This window comes from Helobdella robusta (genome assembly GCF_000326865.2).
Source record: "Helobdella robusta unplaced genomic scaffold HELROscaffold_89, whole genome shotgun sequence".
NCBI classification, from domain to species: domain Eukaryota; kingdom Metazoa; phylum Annelida; class Clitellata; order Rhynchobdellida; family Glossiphoniidae; genus Helobdella; species Helobdella robusta.
In genome coordinates, this window is record NW_008705506.1 from 243704 (window position 1) to 260435 (window position 16732).

Sequence of the window (16732 nt, forward strand, 5' to 3'; positions counted from 1 at the left end):
CCAGAGACCCAGTTCCCTGAGATAGGATTTTTTTTTTGCCATCAATTTTTTGCGCCAAATTAGACGACCTTTTGTATCCATTTCTTTTAAATTTAGAGCTATCATGTTTTGCTCGATTGTTTGCGACCAGGACTTCTTTGGACGGCCTTTGGAACTTGTTCCAGGTACTTCAACATCTGCACAAGAAGTTGGCACCGTTTCCACTTCGTTTAACATGACCAAACTACTGCAGACGGTGTTGTCGGCATTCGTCCTTTATATCATCTAAACCAGTACGACGCAGGATTTTGGTAGATTTGATGTGGTCCTTCAGACTAATTTGTTGCATCCATCGGAGCATTTTCATGTCGGTTCGTTGAAGTTGTTGTTCCATTTGGTTGTCATAGGCCATGCTTCTCCACCATATAACACCGTACATATCACAGATTTATAAAGTCTTGATCATAGTGGTAGTGGGATGTCACGCAGCATCAATATAGAACAAGGAAATGCCATTTATTCCAGGCTGCACGTATGCGTGCTCGAACGGCAGCATCAGCTGAACAGGGCCATCGTCCAGTAGCTGTGGATTGGATGGGTTCACCAGTGTTTATTGATTTGGTTTTGCTGATGTTGACTTCTAATCCATGATCGGCGAGTCTGATGGCCCAATTTTCAAACATCTGTGATGCATTCTGCTCAGATGTGGCTGTTTAAACGATATCATCAGCATATGTTAGATTCCAAATGTCACCAGTGTGTATCGGTTTTGTGATTTCTTCCATCACAGTTATAAATAACAGTGGACTGAGAGCGAGCCTTGATGAACTCTAACGCCGATGTCAAATGCATCTGTGTTTCCAACGGTTGTGCTGACGAGAGTCTTAGTATTCGTAAACATTACCATCACAAGTCGAATGAGTTGTCGACGTAGACTCCACCTGATTCCTTCACGGGGAACTCGATTAAATGCTTTTTCAAGGTCTACAAAAATGTGTGATAGTTGTAGATGTTTTGCTTTTAGTGAGCCGGTTTTGTACCAGTTTTCCCACAGTTGCAGCGTTTATCAAAACGGTTTTATAGGTACTCCAATCTGTACTTGCTTGCAATTGGTGGTCTAATCTTTTAAAAAAATGTCCATAAAACTGCATCCTCGCTGCCTTTCGTGCTTTTGAGCTAAACTTATAAGGCCTAACTTATAGCTGGTGATTGTCGTTAGGATGGGTGTCCGGATGTAAAAACTTTTCCCAAACTATTCTAAAAAATTTAAAAGTAAAAAACGTTTTGTGATTTGTAATCTTTTATATGCGATTTTTGCTTTTGAAACTGGCATAAACATATATATTTCTTAGACGAACCGAGTTATCAAAATTACTAATTACTAAACTTTATGCACATGATTGATAAACACATAGTTAATTAATTAATAACTAAAATTTTGTTATTTTATGTTTTTATTTTATTATTTTTTTGTCAGTTTTTATACTAATATTGGCATAATATGGTAGAAAGTAGAAATCTTTGCTTCAAATCTTATTGCAACGGATTGTTCAAACGCAAGTGGTTAACATCTAAGTCATTTTTGTTCTACTACATAACGTTGAAAGTAATTTCATACCCGCAAAACTAGCTTTGAATGACTAAGTGTCGCTTTGAAATTTATTTTACCTTTCTATTTATTTCGACTATTTTCTGCATTATCAACGTTTATCTGATTTTGTTTGAATTTCCTCTTCCATTTTATGCAATATTTATGTAATATTTTTGTTTCTTCTGACTGTTTTCATTGAAACAAAATAATTTTTTTTTTGTTTCCATTTTTAACACTTTTTTGTTCACATTTTTATAAATATTCTTTTGTTAACATTTTATCAATTTGTATTGAGAGTCAACATACAACAAAAATTTTTTTTCCCAATTTTAGGTGATAGATAAAAAAAAATAAAAATCATTTTATTTTTATTCAGGAGAGAAATACATAATGACTCTCTTTGGGGTTCTCTCATTTGCAGATCAAGGTGTTTTAGTTGTTTTTTTTATATTTTTCCATTGTCGAAAAGTTGATAAGTTGTTTTTGACAAAATTACAATTTTTCAGATAAACTGTTGATATTGCACCTTGATATAAACAAAATGTAGTTTTGATGCTTAGTTAATAATTGGATATTACTAAAACAACAATAACGGTTTTATGGGTGAAACTTTCTCAATGGAAGATTAAATATATGTGATGCAAAAAAAAAAGATAATGATGGTGTTAAAATTAAAGGTGTAGTGCAATTGGATCTACATAAAAGTCATTCATTGGAATGATACAATTCTTCCTAAACTTAACCCTCTCTATTTTCACATCTTTCTTTACAATCCTTTTTTTTAAACATTTAGTTTATGAACGTTAACTTTTATCTGTCTAATTAATCAACAGTGATTATTGATAAATTAAGTGACTATTAGTTTGAAACTTATATTGTCTTTATTTTCTACTGGGATTAAACTAACGCGTCGTCTATCGGGCAGTTTAACAATATTTTATCGTCTGGTTTTGTATGATTGATTGATCAGTTTGCGATGGGTCTTCATTTTTATAACTTATATATATATAGTACTAGAACATTTTAAAATGCTGCTTTTGTGATAAATTTATTGATGTTTGTCAAAAAATAATCTTGATTTGGTTTCAAATATAGCCACTATATGGCTATTTTTCTTTATTTTATGTTAACACATTCTGTTTCACATTATTAAATCATATTAGTTGACGGCGGTTAACTAACTAGTTTTTTGGCGATACTAAGAAAAGTTAATCGCCCACTTTACATCTATTAAAGCAAATATCTTTTTTTAATTTTTCTTATGTTGGCCTTTATGATTATAGTATATAGACAAATATTACTACTAAGTTTTTTGATTTCAAATATCACAATAGGCGTGTACAGTGTAGTAAACAATTTGGGATCTTTGGTTGTGAGGATCTTGTTCTTACCTATGGAAGAAAGTTTTTACTTGTTCATGTCTCAGACTGTTAAGAGAGGACACGTTTCTTTTGCTGATATTAATGATAGCGGTGTTGGAGTCAGTCGTTGCAAAGAGTCCGAACTAGGCATAGATGAAAAGGAAGATATTAAACAAAAAATAGTTAGCTTATTGTATTTTTATTGATTTGAGTTTTTCTTCTCATTCCATATCACCGTAACCTAATGTAATTAACAAGCCTACGCCCTAACAATTCCTTTAAAATTTTGAATGTGCTTCAGGCGATCGTTTTGTTTGTTTAGAAATGACAAAGTTAAAGACGAGTTGCTGTAGCTATATCACCGTTATCTACATTGACATGAACAATATTAACAACGGCATGTTAATCACATTATTATTTAGAAGTCTTTTTTAATCTTTATAGATAAACATGAATTTAACTATTTTAATTAGTGACTATAATACCGCCATTATTGTAAATTAGCCTGGGCTATAACAACAGCTATTACCATATATGAGAATATGGCATTACTTATAAAATTTTATTTAGTTCTACTAATTATTCATTGAAAAATTTGTCGTAAAATGTTAACAATGTTTATAAACCAAGGTATGTCAAAAAATTTTAAGTCATAGTTTAATAGAATATGGCTGTGGTTTTGTATCATTAATTTATTAATAATTTTTATTTCTTTTTTCTGTATTTTTTATTCAAACAATATTTTCAAACGGAATAACTATACAAATATTTACATATAATATTATTACTTTTTTGAATTGGTATTGTTTTTTCTATTTATGTGTTACTTTTGTATTCTGTTTTAAATAATTCTCATTTTCAAACTAGGCAAACAAATTATTACGTTTATCTGTAATAGACTTTTTTCTTTCGATTTTACACTTGCGTTTAATTTATTAATGTATTAGTTTTGCATTTTTTGTATATTGTTTAATATTTCTCATTATAATAACAATTTTAAATATCGTCTGTTCAAACAAATAATGTTTTTAATGTTTACATTTTTTACTTTTTACATTTGATTTTGCTCCACCCTTACGATTAACCATTTCTATATTTTGTATTTCTTTTACAATCTTTTTTGTGCATCATTAAAATTGTCAAGAAAATAATTTTTTATTTTGTTTTTTTATTTGATTCTGTGCTAAGCAAAAATACATGTTGTAATAAATTGAAAATAAACGTGGAGCAAAAATATTGATAACATTATAAAATTATTTAAACATTAAAATATAAACATTTATTTAGATTATTTCCAAAAGTTATTTATTTAGTTACTCAATAATGTACCACAAACTCAATGTTAACTATCCTAATTGATATACACCGTTTCAGCACTTAGGCTTGTTTATTACTTTAGGCTACAACATTAAATTACTTACTCACTAACCGGATACTATTGCCCATTAACTTATTTTTTACCATTTTCTTACTAAACATCTGCAGACATCTATAAATTTGGTGGCCACAACCTATGAAAATGTCTTACGCGTCCGAACTTTGTTAGGGCTTACCATTGCTACTTTTGGTTTTTCGTGTTCCTATTTAGCTTTACAGATTTTTTTTGGAGAGAAATTATCTGCTCCTCCAGGTTTGTTCATGATAGATAGTTTTTAATAAATGAAAATTGCAAGACAACCAAATTAGCCTGTTGATTATTGTTTGCAGTATTTAATTTACCCTTTAAAAAGTTTACTTCACCGTGTTTAAATATTTATTGAAGTTAAATAACTACATTAAATAAGAACCTATTCACTGCATTAATGTTTAGAATTTAATTTTATATTACTTAATTATTTAATGTTTCTGTAGTTTGAAATTTTTCAATAGTTGTATGCTTTGTTTGTTGCATCACTTTAGTTTTTAGAGGTATCACGACAAATGGGCGCAGCAAAAAAGGCGGACAAAAAGAGCTCAGCGATAAAGACGCGGCCAAAAAAGGCGCATACAATAAGGGTGCAAATCAAAAAAGGCGCAAGACAGATGTGCGTGAGTCCTAAGGGCGTAATTTCTGAAATTTTATTGTTTAAAAATTATTTTTGCGGGGATTTTAATTGCAGTATTCAAAGGTTTTTAGATTTGTTTAGAATTCAATTTGGTTAGTAGGTAAAGTTATATATGTATATATTTTATACATTACAAATTATTAAGAATTAAGTTTTAATTAAGTTTTAATAAGTGATATAATTTACAGTGTTGTGCTTGTTACTCATTGAAAGTAATTTGTTATTTTTACTTGTTACTTTGGGAAAAAGTAATTTGTTACTGTTACTTGTTATATTTATAGAAAAGTAATCTGTTACTGTTACTTGTTACTATAAAAAGTAACAAAGTTACTTTTTTGTTACTACAGTACAGCATGCATGTAAACAGACGCTGCAAGTACTCTTTCATATATTCTCAATATCAACATTAATAGGTGCGCACATGAATATACATATATAATACATAGAAAGATAGTCAATAAGATACATGTAATTGGTAGCACCTAAATTTACAATGTACATAAATCACTTATTTGGCAGAAAATAATTTATTTGCCCGCAAAAGCAGTTGACGCTCAAAATGCTCATCAGTCATCCGATTACTTCTAGGAACCAGTATCTGACCACCTAAACTGAAAAGTCTCTCAACCGGTGCACTTGAAGGTAATGGTTTATTGAATTTCTTGAACAACTTCAAAATACCCGGGTATTTTTGCAGGCATGCAATTTCACGAGAATTATCACTTAAATCAAGTTCTGCAGCAGCATCAACGTTGTCACGTGGTTCATTTGCAAACGAAAAAAATTCATCATCTGACACAGTACCTGACTCATGCTTGTCATCAGTATCAGGCTCAGTGACCTGCTGCTGCTGTTTAGCAGCCTGCAACTCGTCATACAGTAAACTACGAGCAATCTTTTTTTTGTCGTTATTGTCAATCCATCTCATACGAAACTGAGGCAATGTGACACTAGCTATGATCAAATCATGACGTTCATCATAACCTTGAAATCGCTTATCAAGGCCGGATAAAACATCAGTAAGCAAAGGCGCTGCCAACTTCAAAGTTGGTTTTACTGTTAGTAACTTTGTTCGCAATGACATTAACGTTGGCAACAAAAACCCAATAAAACACTTCGTTTCTGCTTGGAGTATGTCCAATGCAGCTGCCATTGGTTGCATAACACAACAATACTCTTTCAAGAAAAGGATGTCATTGGGACGAAATTGTGGGACCTCAAGAGCTACAAAAACTTCAGCAATATTGTCCTCAGATTGTTTTTCAAGGACCTGTCTTACTTTGTCAACTGCATTAAAGTACGAGTTCCAACGTGTAGCATTAGGCACAATGAAGAAAGTGTGAAACTTATCACGCACAATATCTGCAAATTGTGTGCTACGTGAAGTCTTGTTCCACAATGCAGAACACTTGACCATTGTTGACCGAGAGAGTTTTTTGTAAACAGCATCACTATTTGCACTTTCTATATCATGACTAGCAATCAAATTCAATGTGTGAGCAGCACAACGCTGATGAAGGGGTAAATATAAGTCACTGTCCTCATCATGCTCTGGTTCACTTAGCAATGCATCAACATCAACAAAAGCAACATTGTTATCATCATCATCACTAACTACACTACCATCATTTGCAAACTCTTTAAATGCTTTAACAAAGTTCGAACCATTGTCAGTTACTGTCATCAGTACTTTGTGGTTAATACGATACGCCGTATGTACAGCATTTAACCTAACAGCAATGCAATCATACGTGTAACGCCCTTTCATGCGCTCACAGCACAAAGCCGCTGAACGTCTTTCCAGAGTATCAGGATCAATCCAGTGCGCTGTGATGCCTAGAAAGCTCCTGTTGTTGGATGACCAGATATCCGCTGTTGTGCACACATGATCGACTTTGCTGAGCGCTGCACAGATGCTTTCCTTCATCGTGTCCGCGAGTTTGTCCAACTTATCTGTAAACAGAAAGACGCGTGTTGCAAATTTAGTAGGGTCTTAAGGATTGTATTTACTTTTATTTGACATCGTTCAAAATAAGCAATTAATGTGACGAACCACAAAAAATCATATTATATTATAGAGATTGAACTAACCATTAAGAGTTTTTCTCGACAAAACTTTCTTTGTTGGCTGGAGACCTTGAACAAGCTCGATGAAGGGTTGAGATTCGACGATGCTCATTGGCTCCATATACTCGACAATGAAGTTTGTCACAGCTGATCGACCTTCGCCTGCGAAATTACAGAACTACCAAGTGGGGTGCATGTTGTCACAGTTGCTTGTATGCAGGCTTTCTTTGCAGGCATGTCGGACACTTAACTAGTAGCCTTCCTCTTCCGGCATTCCTTTACTTTCTCCAAGACGTTTGGATGCTTTTTCTGTACAAGTTCACACATCATTCAATTTTAAATATTATTTCGCTAATATTTAAAAAAATAGACAAACACAAGCTAATGTCCATTCAGTTATGTATGTTGTTCAATTCAGTTGTAAATGACAGCATTTGCTAATTCATCGGATGACTGCGGAATAAAAATTAGGTGTTGTAGATAATTCATTGCATCCCATTCAGGCATTATTTCGTTCCGAAAAAACCGATAATTTATAAAAAAACAAATTTTCGTTAACATTAAAAAAAACCTTACCTCCACGTGTTTTAAAAGATTCGCTAGGCTGATCTTCGATGTGCTAAGAATCGTTCGTTTTGGTAAGCACCGCTTGCACTGTACTCTCACATTCTTTCCTTCTTCTTTAACTACGTTAAAATATTCCTTCAGTTGTTCCATCCAAGCTACTTGGCCTACTTCATTATCAGTTGAATCCAATTCCTTCTCGTCTTCCATTATGCCAACTAAATCCGCGCAACTTACTAAATCACAAACCACGTGAAATGCTGAGACTGAGAGTAAACATAAACAAGAAAAGGAAGTGCATACAAGCATAGAATATTAAATTGGCAAGTCATGGAAATGGTTCGTCTAATGAACGACTGAGCCGCAACAGGACAACCAATGATGGTTATAAATCAAGCACTGCTGAAAAAAGTAACGAAGAACAAAAGCGCATAATATTTATTACTGTTACTGCAAAAAAATAATTTGTTACTGCTACTTGCTACCCTGCACAAAAAGTAATCTGTTACAATTATTTGTTACTGGAAAAAGTAATTTGTTACAGTAATTTTGTTACTAGTAATTTGTTACTCCCCAACACTGGATATAAATAATATTAATGATCTTGTTACTGATTTTATGAGTTACTTTTATAGTAATATTTTAAATGATGTAAAAGTGAGTTTAGAATGCATATTCAATTGTGACTTTAAAAGCAGGGTTTCATTGCACTGCATGCTTTAAAACTGTGACACGAGGTTATTGTACAGGCGTGCTACCAAAATCTTTCAGAGCACATCGCACGAACAATCTGTGAAATGACAAAATGCATTCGAATCCGACAACGCAAAGTAATCCTAGAAAGAGTCCACTTACTAAGCCATTTACGCCGGTAACGCAATTTGATTAAATTTTGTTTTTTATAATTCAAGAAATTATTTTCAATTTTACGATGCTGGGAAATGTTGCAATAAATTACCTTTAGCACATCGCACGTACAATCTGTGAAATGACAAAATGCATTCGAATCCGACAACGCAAAGTAATCCTAGAAATTAATTAGCATTAAGTATTATAATTATTTTTAATTTCAATCTTACTCTCACAGCGCCCTCATTACTCGCGCTTTTATAGCTCACGCCTTTTTGCTTGTATGCGCCTTTTTTGCTGCACTCTTCTGTCGGTGAGCCTGATGCATGATAGATGTAAAATAGAGAGTGACAAGAGAAGAGACCGAGTACAGAGGCCTGAGAAACTCCATCATCAATCATAGGAAGAGGTAATGAAGAATATGAGCCAAGTTTGATTTATTGGTATAGTTTGTATTGTTAAACACACCAAAAAGAACAAACTCAAACTCTTATCTTCCGAGTAAAATTAAGTGATTAATAGGGTCAAATGAAGCTGACAAGTCCAGCAAATCAGTTCAATTCTAATTTCTTCATTTGTCATGTCTTGAATGAGTGCTATTTCAGTTAAAAAACAGGAGATGAAGTTGGGAGATATGATAAGACGTGTGTATAATGTGTGTATGAACGAATCGTGGCTAGGATTAAACATACTAGTAGTTTAGATATCGTGGAGAATTAATATAAAACGGTAATCTTAATGTTTTTAAAAAATTGGTATGATTTGAGCAAATTTAAAAAGGAAAGATTAGTGTCTGAACTGAAAGAAACGTTAGCATGTTTGGCAAAAATAAGTGCAATAAACGATGCAAATTAAATTAAAAATTTTGTTGGTTTAACGTTGGGTGATGAAGTTTTTATTAATAGAGTTTCATGAAAAATTTTCAACTGGAAAAAATGCGAAAAGAATGTCAGAATAAGATCGGATGTTAAAAGCAGGAATATTTCGTTTTATGAGGCAATAAGTGGATGAATGTTATCGATTTTAGATTTGGTCTTCGAAAGAAGTTTCAAGAGTTTTAAAAACACCAACAGTCAATGAAGAGGTTGAAAGTGTGAACGCCAGGATTGTGGATTGCGAAATGATCCGATCACTTCTTTAGTTGACCACTCTTGCTTCCATTCCATTTGTGACATTTTGGCAACTTCATTGACATTGACTTCTTTGACTTCGTATATCATTCTTACTTCTTCTGTACATTCTCGCTACAGCATTTCTTTCGAGTTGACAGACCTTTTTTACGTCGACCGCAACGTTTGACAGGCGGTAATTGAGATGAGAACCAAAACTAAACAATGTACATTTTATTGGAGCATATTTTTCGAGTAATTTGTTTATTGTGGTTAATTTTGTTGATGTGAATGTCCAGATCACGCAAAAGTTGTAGTTCATCGAGGACTTGAATTCAAACGCAAATAGGTCAAGTTGTCAATAAAATTGATAGTGATAAACGACGATTGTCATGTATGTTATGTTGGTATGTTCACCTGTTGAGTTAACCTGAGTTGCGAGCTGTTAAGTCTATTTGATGACCCTGGGTGTTGAAATATCCGCATAAATAAATTATGGATTAAAACTGGTGATGAAAACACCTTGGTCGTTGATATTAAACTTCGCTGCTCTTTCATTAAGTATATGTATAAAAAAATATTATTATTATTATCATTATTCATAAAAATCAGAATCTGTCAAACGCAGAATGATATATATATATATATATATATATATATATATATATATATATATATATATATATATATATATATATATCTTTATTACATGGATTAAAAACTGAAGTAGCCCTCAAGACTTCATGTTTTCAGTTGACCGCTTATCCAATTCAATGGATATATATATATATATATATATATATATATATTATGAGTTATCATCTTTGTTGTTGTAATTTCTTTGTTCTTCATTGAACTAAGTCTAAACAAAAAACGTTATTCTCATAAATATTGTTATTACTTTAACCAAACCACTACCGCTAGTTTGTGCTGTGCAACAACAACAAAATTAGAAATGAAAGAGTGTTAAAAGTATACAAAAAATATTAAAACTGTAAATTGATGCAACTTATCATTTAAAATATTTAAATTAATGTATCAGACCATAACTTAAATAAGTTTTAACTCGGTTAAAGGTTGAAAACATTCGTTCATTGTAAAATAATCGTAATTAATGTCAACAATTTTTTAAATGCGTTCGGTGATACTGATAACATGTCGTGAAGCAATTCTATGTTGTTTGGTTTTTTTGAGTTGACAATCTATGAGCGCTTTGGGTGTTCTATTTTCTGATTCAAGGCAGTTTGGTAGTGGTTAGAGAGAATGAACATAAGTTTTTCATTGAGAAATGTTTCTTTATTACATGGATTAAAAACTGAAGTAGCCCTCAAGACTTCATGTTTTCAGTTGACCGCTTATCCAATTCAATGAACATTGTCCAACGTTGCAAAGAACATATCTACATTGAAACATTTACGTAAACATTCCGTGGTTTGATGCCTCTGTCCAAATGACGAAAAAACATAAAATGAATTATATCTTGAACAGCCACTTGAATTTCTTAAAATTTTTTCTTCCTGCTGTGCAACACCCATTATATCACATAAATTGACCATCCGTTTAAGTATTTGTTTCCATGACTCATCAGCCACTTGCTGCCACGTAATCAATGCTGCTGTTGTGTAGTTCTTGTGAAAGACCGTGGACCGTTAACATAATTGCATCCATGCTGATCAAAATAGCGTTAAATTTCCGACGTTTAATATTTACAAGCAAACCTTTAGCTTTTGCAGCCACAACACTATCGTTCTGGTTTTCAATTAGTGAGTATATTATTGCTTCAAATCGTACTTTAATTTTGTGAACTGATCGGTACCAGTAAGCTCAAGAGTATTAACTAGACGTTGTAGAATTTTGTTGTAGACTAGAATTTGATTTTTTGCATTTGCATGATCAATTCATGACGAATATTGCTTTGAGACAGAAAGACTGAAAAGCTGTTGGATTTTTACAAAAAATGCACTAACCTCGCTGATGCTTCAAACAGTCTGTACTAGGATCAAATTCAGACGATGTGCATGACAGTGCACATAAATTACTTGTGGAACTTTTTCCTTGATTTGGGTTTAATGTGCACCACTCATAACTGAGGCTCCATCGTAACACTGAGTGATTCCAATTCAGCTTAAACTCATCAGCAATATCAATGATAGACGATATTAGTTACGCTCCGTGGTTTTTCATTGATGACGCCATTATCAACATATGACGGAACTGTGCTGTTCCTTCCAGGGTACGTCTCTAGTTTCATCAACAACTATTGACAATACCTGACTTTTTACTAGATTGAGTCGCAACTGTTGCGCTAGACTTTGAATTATTACATTTTTATGATAACCGTAACGACTTTGAAGCTTGCTTTTAAATTTTGGAGCAAAAGCTGTGAATGTGTCTAAAAATTCCATAAGGTTTCCCTTGTTTGCCGATAATTCTTTTTCATTGTATCCTTTTAGTTTTGTTGAAACTTACATACCATTTTGCACTAATAAATACAAAAGCATATACAATTAATTATATACATATATATATATAATTTTTTGATGTTTTTTACTGTAATACTGTTATAAATTTGAGTTAAGGAATAAATTTTATCCGGCACGTTGATTGGCATGATGAAACGAGTAGGGTTTACTTATTCTATCTAATATCATATGTATATTTTACCACGTTATGAAAATACAAAAAATTTTATAGATTTGATCTAATAGTATAAGTATTATGGTAAAATAATATAATTAACGTTATTCATATTGAAAGGATTAACTCTGCTGAGATGGAACTGTGTGTACATGTTGCTGGTCTCTATCAATGGCATTACAGAGGGTTTTTTGAATGCATCTATGGATCATAAGCAGGTCGACAGGTTTGTAGGTGGATAAAAAAATATCTGGCACAAAAACTTTTTGATTGTAATTCTTTTTGATTGAATAAAATTTTATTTGATTAATGTATGAATAGTTCCTGCTCTATAAATATGGCGCTATGATAGCGGTATCAAAATTTGTATAGCGACCACAAAAAAATCTTCGTAGTCCAAAATTTGAAGAACGGAATGACCAAATCCTAACCACGACCTAAGTTGACTACATCTTTGAAACCGGCATCAATTGCTCACTCAAATAGACCGGTTCATTACTAGTCAGTCCCTAACCTAGAGAGCGATTTTGAACCTAATCTTTAGGGGGTATCTCAACTAATGTGAACTAATGCTCATTACGCATGTGAACGCATGTGAACGAAATAGAGTGAAACTTTGAAACGCCGTCTCTCATTCTTGCTGCCGCGTTTAGGATTGATTGAACACAGTCCTGTTGAATGAAATTGGCTCCATACATTTATCGAGTTGAGAAGTCAACTCTACTACAGAAAAAACTGTGAACAAGTATTTTGCTTACTCTAGAGTAAGAAAACGCCTGATAGTTCTGATTCTATGAATTTGATAGAAACATTTCTGAATTCAATATCACTTTAAGATCGTTTACCGGTGACGTGAAATTGTTCAGTAAATTTAATCTTTGCGAAGTACCTCATTTCAACATTTTAAATCATTCAATCCACAATTTATAAAAAAATCAGTTTTTAGGAACTCTTCATCTGCTTTTTCTGCCCATTCAATATCTAACAAGAGACGAGTAGCTGATGAAGATTTTATTGTTGATCGAGGTTGTTGCGTTGGAGTGGACAAATATAAAAGTGCATTCTGAAATTTGGATGGTACTTTTAACTTTTTTCTTTGCCTCGCAATAACAGTACTCTGGCAATCCCAACAGTTCTGTTCAATTTTCCTTATACCAATCACTAAAACATGTTAGAAAATCTGTTAGATTAAAGTGAAGTGAACAAATTTTAGAATATTTGTTTGTTTAGAATATTTGTTAGCACGTACCCATCTAGCGCACGAATCCGGATTTATAATGGGTAGGCTGAAACGATACATCAACTTTTACATCCATATGCTGAACATTTATTCATCATTTTATATATAATTACATTCAATCAATCTTCGTTTAGCGTCTAGAGACCCAGTTCCCCGAGGTAGGACGTTGTTTTCTTTGCCATCAATTTTTTGCGTCAAATTAGGCGACCATTTCATTTAAATTTAGTGCTATCATGTCTTGCTCGATTGTTTGCGACCAGAACTTCTTTGGACGGCCTTTGGGACGTGTGCCAGGTACTTTAACATCAGCAAGAGAAGTTATGGCACTGTTTCCACTTTGTTTGACATGACCTTTGCCGGCGTTCGTTCTTTATATCATCTAAACCAGCACGACGCAAGGATTAATTACAAATTAATTAAAAATATTAAATATAATATAAAATTATTTAAAAAGAAGAAAATTAACGATACAAAAGTTTTCAGTAAATGAACGATGATTGAAACTGTAAACACACACATACATAACAAATGACATTATCAAAGCAAGCGTTACTACAACTTTGCCGTGAAATCTGGAGAAATTGCTCAATGCCGTCTGAATGGAACTATAACATGACAGTCCCGTTATACAAAGGCAAAGGTGATCCATTGAACTGCTCATCATATCGTCTGTTAGAACACTCCCTGAAAATTGTTGAGAAAATCATTGAGAGAAAATTAACGTCGTGCATCACAATTGGAAATTATCAACAATTGATGCAACTCATATCTTTTGGCAACTGCAAGAGAAGTACCTCGCAAAGCATCAAAAACTGTCACATGTAATGGAAATTGTTCCATTACATGATCACGTGGAATAAGTACTAGCACAAAGCACGTGTGCTTACCTAGGAGAGAGCGCCGTATGGTCACGTTGGTCGATTACTAGACCAAAGTACAAGCGCTTACCTAGGAGAGAGCACCGTGCATGCCTATAAATAGCCTACGCAAATAAGTTAACTCTCTTTCTTTTCTGCGGCTCTTGTGCCGGAGTCGACATTAGTAAAGTTGGTTATTGTATCGTTGCATTTTCGTTAATTTGGTTTATTCGATTAATTATTTAGTTAGGTTTTAATAAAGGAGGATTAATAATATATCTGTCGTTGCGTTTAGTTAATATCGAACCCGTTACATTGGTACCAGAAGTGGGGTTGTTATTTAATTGGTGATTAATTAAATAACTAATAGGACGTTTTGACATTTAAAAAAAAAAAGATTAATTAAATACTTAGTTATAAGTTGTTACATTTGTTGTACGTTTGTTGTAAGTTGAGAATTCAGAATTATAATGGATCGATTGACGAAGATGAAACAACAAAAATTACAACGTCTGTCGAACGAACAAATAACAAGGAAGCTACTGAAGAGATCAATCAACGAAGCCAGTGTACGATTGATGAGCCGATCACAGCTGTTAGAAACGTGGGCAACAATTTTGGCGGACAGCGCTGATTCTCCATGCAGTGTTGCGGCGGAGGGCGCTGTGTCGAAAGATGCTGAAGGTGGGTTGACCTTATACGAAAGGAAACAGTTAGAAATGGAGTATAGGCTTCGAGAAGCGGAGATTGGTAGACAAAGAGAAAAAGATGAGAGGGAATATAAGCTCAAAGAAGCAGAGATGGCCAGACAGCGTGAAAGAGATGAAGCAGAGATGGCCAGACAGCGTGAAAGAGATGAAGCAGAGATGGCCAGACAGCGTGAAAAAGATGAAGCCGAATTCAGGCTTAAGAGTCAAGAATTAGAAATTCGACGACTAGAGGTAGAAGGTATGAATAATCGAAGAGTGGCCAATGATGCTAGTGAGGATAATAACACGATAAAACTAATGCAACAGACTCGATTTTTCGCGGAGTCGTTAAAACATCTGATAGGAACTTGTCCGTTAGAGCCAAGAGATATTCCTGCATTCTTTGAACACGTAGAGAAAATTTTTCGAAACTATCACGTAGACGGAGAAATTAAAGCCAATTTGTTGATAATGAGTTTGAACGAAAAGGCCAAAACGTGGTTGCATACTATTTCCGCCGACGGTCTGAAGGATTATAGCGAAATTAAAAGACTCATTCTGCAGGAGTTCAGGTTAAACCCGACAAAATTGAGAGATGAATTCTTCGCCCTGAGAAGACAGAAAAGCGAATCGTACACGAGTTTCGGGGCGAAATTATACGGCACGCTGAACCACTATTTTCAAAACCGTAACATTACGGGATTAGAAGATGCAATGAAATTGATATGTGCAGATAGAATGAAAGAGTTGCTATCAAGACGTACTCTGGAATTTATTTTGTCACAAGAGCAAGCAGCTTCCTGGATGAGTCCTGACGTGTTGGCACAAACGATCGACAAATATGAAACTGCCATGAACATGAAAGTTTCGAGCGACAATACATGTATACCGGAGAGTATCAATCAGATACAATCATTTCGAGAAAATGAGCACCAGATGTATAGAAGTAGCAACAACAAATCAGCTTCACCCAAACAAACCTGTTTTTCTTGCGGGAAGATTGGTCATATTGCAAAGCACTGTACATGGAAAAATAGAAATACACCTACGGCCACTAGAAACGTCATGCGCTGTGAAACGAACAAAGAAACACAAAGACCACAACAAAAACGTCAACAGCAGAGGCAGTCAAAAAAGCAACCGCAACAACATCAGGAACAAACTAATGATGAAATAACAAATTATAAAAGTATTGACAACATCAGCTCCTCAAAATATGATCATAAATCTTCGGGTGAGACTCTACAACCCAGATCGTCCAATGCCGAGAATTTTTCGGAGAGCCTCAAAACTTCTGCGAAGCCGTCGACATCAAGACATGTTCCAGTAGAATTTCCGTCAACATACGCGTCCTTAGCATCGTCGACAACCAATGAAAGAAGTCACACAGTTTCAAAAAGCTTGTCAGTGGCGTGTGTAACGTTGGAACACCCATCCCATGAGCTACTGAAGGACAACAACTTCACCTGGCACAAGTACAATTCTTACCGAGCCAAATGCCTCAAAGATCGTCGGAAGGTTGGGATCGGGCAGTCTACAGAAATGAACACTCTTTTCAGGTTTTGGTCATTTTTTCTTCGTCACCACTTTCACCTGAAGATGCCATTGAAGATGCCAATAAAGGGTTCAGGTATGGCTTGGAATGTCTGTTTTGGTTCTATAGTTATGGTTTGGAGAAAAGATATCGACCTGACTTGCTTGAGCACTTCCAAGAGGAAACCATCAAAGATTATCAAAATGGCCA

At 34.0% G+C, this 16732-nt stretch overlaps 1 protein-coding gene across 1 annotated transcript in view; it reads left to right on the top strand.

Moving 5' to 3' along the window:
• The window catches only part of HELRODRAFT_90783 (hypothetical protein), a gene marked incomplete at both ends in the record, with an annotated part of 36739 nt that overhangs the window by 12699 nt on the left and 7308 nt on the right, over window positions 1-16732 (top strand). The window contains 4 exons of the mRNA XM_009032860.1: window positions 1947-1997; window positions 2905-3044; window positions 4417-4561; window positions 12323-12428. Of these exons, the coding sequence (XP_009031108.1) occupies window positions 1947-1997; window positions 2905-3044; window positions 4417-4561; window positions 12323-12428 (442 nt within the window). The remainder of the gene's footprint in view (window positions 1-1946; window positions 1998-2904; window positions 3045-4416; window positions 4562-12322; window positions 12429-16732) is intronic.